We start from the raw sequence: 9,103 nt of genomic DNA on the forward strand, positions 1-9,103 counted from the left end.
TTAATTTATACCCATTTCTATCACTATTTAGAATTTTCACTGAAATTAATGGGCAATTCTAGCATGTGCCTAGAACTGCAACCCTGGACTAGATGCCAGTATACGCTTAAGTCATCCCAATGGTAGCATGGCTATCGTGACTCAAAAGAACCCACCTTAGATCCAATCAATGGTCACAGTCCTAAACTTGGCTCGATCCCCACGCCTTTACTCTTTTATGCTGATGACGCAGTGCTATTGTCTCTAACTCGTATAGGGCTGAAACACCTTTTGAAGAGCTTTGTAGGCTATTGTGAAAAGAATAGGCTAGTTCTGCATTTTGAAAAATCCAAAATTATGATCTTCAGTAAGAGTTGGAAGCCGTCCAGATGGAGTATTGGAGGCCATTTCATTGAACAAGTCAAAAGTTTTAAGTATTGGGGTATCCACTTTTACAATAACACTTGATGGGTCTACAATAAAGAGAGAGCAATTGAGGCAGCGAACAACATTGCTGTGGCAATTACACGTTTCCATTATATCAGGGGTAACCAGTATGTGCCGGCGGCCCTTAAAGTTTTTAATGCCAAATTAACTGCTCAATTATTCTACGGAGTACCGATCGGGATTGAAGCCTTAAATGGAGACTTTGAAAGAATCCAGTCCAGATTCTTGCGAAAAATTCTTGGACTTCCCTCGTGTGTTCCTTATGCAGCTTTATGGTTAGAAACCAATCAAAGGCTTCTGACAACTCAGTTTTGGTTTAAACTTCATTTCCATGCTAAAGCTAAAAGTATTATTACTCACATGTTAACTGAGTCCCATCATGGCTTAGATATGTAGAGGAGAAACTCTCTACAATGGGAATATCCCCAGATTATTTAGCCCCCTTTTCGGATAAAGATTTCTCGACATCAAAAGGCAAACACTTGGGGAACGCGCAGCCAGCAGATGTTCCCCAAGTAGGTTGGGGACTTTTGACATGGGCTCTACTGCGAAGTATCTGTCAAGTTTTAACAGCCCCACATCATCACAGAGCATACATGCTTGAACACTTTAATGTTCTGCCATCAGAGGTGCTTTCAGGGAAGTACCGCCAGATACCATATGTACAGACTTTGTCCTTGCTCTCTGAAAGATATAGAATCCACTACACACACCATACTTCATTGCCCCCTCTATAGGGATATCCGATCTCGTTTTATTACTCCACTCTAGAGGGAGTAATAATGTTTGATGACTCAATTGTTTACTTTCTTCTGTTTAATTCTAATTGCAAAATAATGGAGGCTGCTGCAAAAATTTTATATTATGCAATCAGAAGACAAGGCTTGAACAGCCAAGTGTAAGCGACTGATGCATCTTAGTATTTTCCTGTATTTCCATGATGTTTTGTGTTTGTTTGACTCAAAAGAATACTGAGGAATAGCTCCAGGTAAATTTGACAGCCAGGCGTCAATTCCTGCCATACACTTCAGCTTCACTTATACATATTTGTGTGTTCAAGTAAGAATATGGGGGGTATTTGAGTTTATAAAACATTCTACAAAAGCATAACTCTTTAAAAAGTTTTATTTCCAGTGTTCAAGAAATCTACCAGAAGAATAAGACAGTTCATAAAAACCTCAAACCCTTTCAAGAGATACTACTTAGAACTAGCTAAAGTAGTTATCACGATCGTTTCCAAGTATTTGAGGGGACTCCCATGACAGATGTAGCCCTACTAGACGTCAGTGTCCAACTGGCTCACCAAATTCACACAGCTGAAGCCAGCACCTGTTTCATTTAAAAGCAAGAGAATTTTAACTCTACAGTGAATGTGATCTGCAGTCCCACCCTTAAAAATTTGTAGAGATCCAGGAGAAGAGTTCATTTCTCAAAACCTAATCCCCAATTAAAAAGACAGCCAGATACAGAATACTAACTTTTACCTTTGAACTGCAATTCCAAGATTTCCCATAGTGACAGAAATGTGTTCAGTTGAAAGGCAGAATAGCCACTGAGATTTAAACAGAGTCTCCAGTATGCTTCAACCATAGCACCCTACCGCCTTCAACCATGTTCACAAGCATATACATAGCCAACACCTGGCCACTGTATATTGAAAGTGTACCTGTTTAACATGCATGTTAGTCTTCCTTTCGCTGAGATACAAGTCGAGTGACTAAGTGCACAGGGAAGACTTATAGGTCCCTGTACAGATCTCTCCATATACAGGCACAGCATCTTAGCATTAAAATCTGCAAATGTAATAAAAATAGTATATTGATTAGGGGTGTGCATTTGACATAAACCCAGCTGGAAAAAACCGTACTGGTATTTTTCAAGCTGAATACAGATCAGAGGATCTGACTGGCTACTGGTATAGCTGAGCTTGAATAAAAGTTTAAACCAAACTGCGAGAGGGGCCGGGCCAGACCAGTGGGAGCTGAGAGCTCCCCACTGCACATCTCTGGGCCTGCTTCTCCTGCAGCGTGGCTTAAACCGTGCTACAGGAAAAGCCAAGCCAACTCAAGGTCTGGCTGGCTTAAAAAAAAAATCAGTATTTTTCTTCTCAGGGCTATTAGATCTGGGGGGGAAATGGGATTTCTGAAAAATCCCAGATCTGAATACCATACCGGTTACTGGGAGCTGGGATTTTTTGGAAATACCAACATTTTGGGGGGTAATGAAACTGAAGCTCAAATACTTTGGCCACCAAATGAGAAGGGAGCACTCCCTGGAGAAGACCCTGATGCTGGGAAAGATTGAAGGTCAAAGAAGACGGGGACGGCAAAGGATGAGATGGTGAGACAGTGTCATAGATGCAACGAACATGAAATTGAGCAAACTTCAGAGGACGGCGGAAGACAGGAGGGCCTGGCGTGATCTGGTCCATGGGGTCGCGAAGAGTCGGACTCAACTGTGCGACTGAACAACAACAAAATACACCTGAACCGAAAAATTCTGGTTTGTTTGTATTTTGCACACCCCTAGTATCATGAGTTGTATTTCTGCCTTCCCATTGAAGATATCTGGACAGCCCTGGATCTTCAAGAATTGTTTTAAGGTATTGAAAAGATTCTGATGCATCTATGCTTCGGGCATTAGTGATGCCTTCTGGGGGGGGGGAAAGGAAAACAAGCCATTAAACTGGCAGGTACAATAGACGGCTAGCGAGTTCTGCCCTCTAAAGTCAGATTTCTGTGCTTGCTTGTATGCTGCAAACAGCGTGCTTTCAGAAGGAGGATAAACCTTGTGAACAAGCTAAATTGCATTACTGCAGAGCAGTAGCTAGACAGAGGTTCAAACTTTCTAGCCGACAAGTGATGGATCAAGCACCTTCTTCCACATTCATTGAATTCCTGTGACGCAACAATGATAGTCTCTGTCAAAGCCCAGTGCAGGCTGCAAAATGGTGGGAATGAAGGCTCCCTTCAAGGGCGAGCTTCATATAGTCTTAGAGTTCCTGAGCCTTTTCGTCACCCGCATGTAACACAGTGGACAGTATAGGTCCCTCCATTTCATCTGAATGCAGCACAGTTTCTGGAGCATCGGAGTCTGCTCCGGCTGCCGCATTTACAGAAATATCCATAGGAAGAGATGGCAAGGGAGAGAGTGAAGGCATATGTATATCCAACGCTGGCTGAGGACCTGAGGTCTCTGGAGAAAGTGTTGAATCCGGGATTGGAAGAGTAGCGTGGTCTGAAACAAACAAAAGATCTATTTAGTATAGAGGGCGGTGCCTGCTTTAAAATATCACCTTCAGGATCATTATCAGAAGGGTATTCACGCTGGCCCGTTTTAACGTGCTCCCCTCAGCTGTGTTATACGGGAGATTAAAAAAAAATACCATTCCCACCATTCCCAGATAGGTTATGTCCAATGTTCCCTCTAAGCTGTGGGTTCTTGTGAGCAGAAATTCTACTTTGTGAGCCGCTGGCATTACAGTTGTGAGCGAGCGATTGGGCTCCTGCATAAATTAGTTGGCTCTGGAGCCCTCCTTCCTGAGCTAAGACAAAAATGTGTGAGCCGGGGGCTAAAAAACTGTGAGCTAGCTCACACTGACTCAGCTTAGAGGGAACACTGGTTATGTCCCTGTGGGCTAAAGGAGATTGAAGGAACGGACCATATACTTGTAGATTTTACCAGGATTTACGTGCTTATCACCTCTTCCCTATACTGCGATCCCTGGAGGGCAAATCTGAGGAAAGTAAGATAATGAACCTTCTATCCTCAAACAGGGCTGATACCATTGAAGCGGTAGCAAACTTCCTTAAAAGAGCATACAGGAGAAGTTCTTTTTTGGCAGAAGGGGTAGTGAATTAACTGTTTTGCTTGTTGCCGTTTCTCTACTGAAGGTTGCTGTTATGCCCATAAAGGTTTGTTGTGTTGTGACTTTGAAGAAAGCAGCACATGACTAAGCAGTAGCCCTGGTTAATCTCTGAAGTGGATGAAGGAGATTAAAACTGGTCAAAGAAGGAGCCGTCCTGGAATTCCGTAAAGTACCTGGACTGGACAACTGAGCAAGCTGCTTCCCCCTGCCCCTCACCTCTGTCTAGGGACAGCCTCCTAAGAATGGCTGCTGAAGGGGGCACACACACATGCCCACTCGGGTTGCCAAAGCAGTTCGGCTTACTTTCTATTCCCGTTTGTGGGCTGCCTTTGGTAGGAAGCGACTTCTTCACGCACAAGAGAAGTCGCAATCGCCCACAATTATGTTAAAGCCCATCCAGATAGGAAAGGGAGGGTGCTTTTAATTGCATGTAGCCTCAATCATGATTCTCTGGGTTGATATAGCAAAGTTTTCCTGCCCCTGAATCTGCACAAGGCCCTGGGACAGAAGAACACCTACAGATCAGGACTTGGGGGGGGGGGGTCCTTGGGGTAACAGACCTTAGTAGATCCCATACTGGTAGAAATGTTCGTCTTGTTTTTTTCAATCAATGTGGAGTTTAAAGTTATCCAATAAAGTAAACATAGCCCATACAAAACCATTTCCGTAAAGGTAAGACCAGATCTGTTATTACTGCCACAGGAGGTGGTGGCGGCTACAAGCATGGACGGCTTCAAAAGGGAATTAGATGAGCATGTGGAGCAAAGGTCCATCAGTGGCTATTGGCCACAAGGTATAGATAGGGGCTCTGGGGCAAGTGATGCTCCTGTCTTCTTGGTGCTTGGGGGGGTCAACAGTGGGAGGGCTTCTAATGTCCTGGCCCCACTGCTGGACCTCCTGATGGCACCTGGTATTTCTGGCCACTGTGTGACACGGAGTGTTGGACTGGGTGGGCCTTTGGCCTGATCCAACATTTTATGATTCCTGAATACCCAGGCCCTGATGAAGGACAACCACTCAGCATTCCATTCCGCTTGAGGATTCCTCGCAAAGTATGAGCAAGCTAATAAATCGGCATGATAAACTTATTTCCTGCCCCACTCAACCCCCACCCCATGACATCAGTGCTTTAAGGTTCACTTTGAAGAACTCAGATGACTTAAGTTTTGATTTCCTGGCATTAGCAGAAGAGGAGTATAAAAGGACTCCCCTTGGCCCTGGAATTCTGAGTTTACGTTCTCCTTTGGACCTTCTCCTTTGGAACTTCTCCTACCATCATAGGAAAAGACTTACTCTTTGGGACAAGTAGAAGAAGAAGGATTGGATTTATACCCCGCCCTTCACTACCCAAAGGAGTCCCGGAGCGGCTTACAAACTCCTTTCCCTTCCCCTCCCCACAACAGACACCCATTGAGGTAGATGGGGCTGAGAGAGCCGGGTTTGATTCCCCACTCCTCCACTTGCACCTGCTGATGTGACCTTGGGACAGTCACAAGCTCTGGCACAGCTGTCCTTGAAAAAGAGCAGTTTGTGTCAGAGTTCTCTCAGCCCCACCCTTCACTACCCAAAGGAGTCTCAGAGCAGCTTATAAACTCCTTTCCCCTCCCCTCCCCACAACAGACACCCTGTGAGGTAGGTGGGGCTGAGAGAGCTCTTGACAGAAACTGCTCTTTTTCAAGAACAGCTCTTATCAGAGCTATGGCTTGCCCAAGGTCATCCAGCCAGGTGCAAGCGGAGGAGTGGGGAATCAAACCCGGTTCTCCCAGATTAGAGTCCGTGCACTTAACCACTACACCAAACTGGCTCTCTTAGCAATTGTTTCAACTATGGCTTATTTTGGATTTACCAAAGCATTTTACTGCTACCGCTATCTGAATTTGCCATGGTTCCTTCCTTTTGTGCAGGGGGAGATTCTGTTCCAATCAAATACATGCATATACAAAAGTCTCAAAAGATCCCTAGAAGCCCAGATAAGGGACTTGGCACCAATGCTCCCTCTAAGCTGTGGAGTCCTGTGAGCAAAAATTCTACTTTCTGAGCTACTGGCATTAAAGTTGTGCATAAATTAAGTTTGTTCTGGAGCCATCCTTCCTGAGCCAAGATGGAAATGTGTGAGTTGGAGGCTAAAAAAACCCGAGCTAGCTCACACTAACTCAGCTTAGAAGGAACACTGCTTGGCACATGCAAGTCTCTGCCTGTAGGTAACAAATTCACAGAGTAGCTAACTAACAGCTGCCCTTTCTTGTACTGCTAGCTGGGCAGACCCCAAAGTACAATCATGGTTTTAAATCTACTTACTGAAGGATGACTCAGCGGCACTGTTCATTAGCAAGTCCTCTGTCGTTGCTGTGGAGCCGACTGACGCATTGAAAGAAGTGGAGGAAGGCACGTTGATGGTTTTCACCAAGTCGATTAATTCAGGAAAGGGAGCACCAGACATATCTATAAAATCTGAGAGACCAGGAAGGAGAGGTGAGACGGCCAAGAACTTACAGGACAACCTACCGTAAACTGGCTCAAGAAAGCTGGAACAACAACTCTGTCCCCAAATCCTTCTAAAATAACTTGTAACTTTGAGGATCACCATCAAAAGTGTGACCGTCTCACCTTCAAGAGTTTGTGGCCCAAGAGAGTCTTGGGAAGTGAAAAGTGTTGTCTTGATGCTTGCTGAAATTACTGCAGAACGGGATTCTGGGTGGTCACAGCCCTTAGGGCGTCGCTGTTCCCTGCCCTGCCTCCCCGGGAGCAAAAACACATGATGCAAATTGCTCAGACTGCAGAATCTGCAGTGGTTGTAGAACTCGGCACCCCACAGCCTGCCTACGCACAGCCAACCTGATACCCTGCAGGAAGAAAAGGTGCACTCATTACCTGGATCCATGACTCTTTGGACTGGAGGAGGAGGGTGAAGAGAGTTTTCTACAGGATACGTATGCCCACTTTGATCTGTGCTGTAAGACGAACTTGCGGGGTCTTCACTCTGGGAGTTTGGAGCCAGGAGGGGGGTCTGAAATAAACACAAAGGGACAAAAGTTAACATGCTATATATGTACCTGGAGGGAGATTTGACTCTTAAAAGCCTATTAACCCCCCCCCCCCAAATCTTATTTGCCTGTCAGGTGCTACTGGACTCGATTCCAGCTATGCTACATAAGGAGGAACATGTTTTCCACAAACGATGCAATGCTGTGCTACTGCATGGCGGGCACACATCCCCCCCACTGAACTGATTGGCACAGGGGTGGCCAAACTGGCTCGGGAGCCACAGGTGGCTCTTTCACACATATCGTGCAGCTCCCGGCAGGATGGCTGGGGGAAGCGAAGGAGAGGCATGCCTCCCTGATCGGTTTTCCCTTCCTCAACCAGTGTCCCCCTCCCTGGGTAGGCTTGAGGGCGGGGGGGGGGGGGCAGAGAAAGGAAGCAACTTTAACTTCTCAAAGCCCCCCTCCCTGACCAGCCAGCCTGGAGAAGGCATCTGTCTCTTTAAATCCCTTCTCCAAGCCAAGGGGCCAACAATAGGGCGTAGAGGCCGAGGCCTTCCCCTGATAAGAACATCAGAAGAGGCCTGATGGATCAAACCAGGGGTCCATCCAGTCCAGCCTCCTGTCTCACGCAGTGGCCAACCAGTTCCTCTGAAGGGCCAGCAACAGGGCGTAGAGGCTAAGGCCTTCCCCTGGTAAGAACATCAGAAGAGCCCTGCTGGATCAAACCAGTGGTCCATCTAGTCCAGCATCCTGTCTCACATAATGGCCAACCAGTTCCTCTGGAGGGCCAGCAACAGGGCAGAGAGGCCAAGGCTTTCCCCTGATGTTGCCTCCTAACTCTGGGATGCAGAGGTTTTGTGCCTCTGCGGGTGGAGCTTTCCCTCAGTCACCGTGGCTAGTTGCCGTTGACAGTCTTATTCTTCATGAATCTAGCTAATCCCCTTTTAAAGCTGTTTATTTGTGCAGCCTTCACAACATTGTGCGTCCCTACATTGTACAAAAGGTACAAAACACATACAAGTCAAATCCCACAAATACACAAAATAAGCCAGTTCCACGGTTTCTACTTGCTATTAGCAAACTAGTCCATGCAGCAGAGCAGGTGGAAACAGCTCTGCCCTTGCAGAAACGGTCTCTCCCCCAAGCTGGCCTGCAGGATTCCTCGTTTGGACTGCTTGCAGCAGAACAGCAAAACCACAACTGCTCACCCAAAGGTGCTCACTGCTCAAGGAATGGCACTCTGCTACCCAAGGGGTCCTAACTGGTCCAGGTTCGTCTACACCTTTCAAACCTAGAAAGAATCTTTGGCTCCGAAATACCTACCTCCGTATAGCCATTAGTAGCTGGTGGTTCAAGAGGTGCGTCTCCAGAAGGCCAAGGAGAAGGGGAACCAGCTTCGGGTTTTCTCTTTGGGATAGCCGGCTGTGTCGGAATCCTGTGCAGATAGCCATAGCCGATGCCGCACCCTAAACTGCACAAGAGGTAGGTAAGTTTTAAGATGCCTTCAACCAGAAAGGCTTTCACAATTGTCCTTGACCAACCCCAACCCCCCAAGAATTCGCTAAACTGAGGCCCACTTTCACTTAAAGACATCAACCGCCAGAATTGTGATTGAGTAGCAAGAGTATCTAGTTTTATGTTAGATTCAGATGTGTAGCCGTGTTGGTCTGAACGCAGGGGTGGCCAAACCGGCTCAGGAGCCACATGCGGCTCTTTCACACATATTGTGCAGCTCCTGGCAGGACGGCTGGGGAACTGAAGGGGAGGCGTGCCTCCTCGATTGTCCTTCCCTTCCCCGGCCAGTGTTCCCCTCCTCTCCAAGCCA

At 46.6% G+C, this 9,103-nt stretch overlaps 1 protein-coding gene across 1 annotated transcript in view; it reads right to left on the bottom strand.

The window, feature by feature from the left end:
* Positions 1–3,085: 3,085 nt before the first annotated feature.
* GORASP1 (golgi reassembly stacking protein 1) overlaps positions 3,086–9,103 on the bottom strand; it is a 24,895-nt gene continuing 18,877 nt past the window's right edge. The window contains exons 6-9 of the mRNA XM_015412805.1: positions 8,602–8,749; positions 7,166–7,301; positions 6,593–6,745; positions 3,086–3,663 (exon numbers count right to left, since the gene is read on the bottom strand). Of these exons, the coding sequence (XP_015268291.1) occupies positions 3,419–3,663; positions 6,593–6,745; positions 7,166–7,301; positions 8,602–8,749 (682 nt within the window). The 3' untranslated portion in view covers positions 3,086–3,418. The remainder of the gene's footprint in view (positions 3,664–6,592; positions 6,746–7,165; positions 7,302–8,601; positions 8,750–9,103) is intronic.

The sequence above is a fragment of the Gekko japonicus genome, unplaced genomic scaffold, assembly GCF_001447785.1.
Source record: "Gekko japonicus isolate JY-2015 unplaced genomic scaffold, Gekko_japonicus_V1.1 scaffold887, whole genome shotgun sequence".
Classification (NCBI taxonomy): domain Eukaryota; kingdom Metazoa; phylum Chordata; class Lepidosauria; order Squamata; family Gekkonidae; genus Gekko; species Gekko japonicus.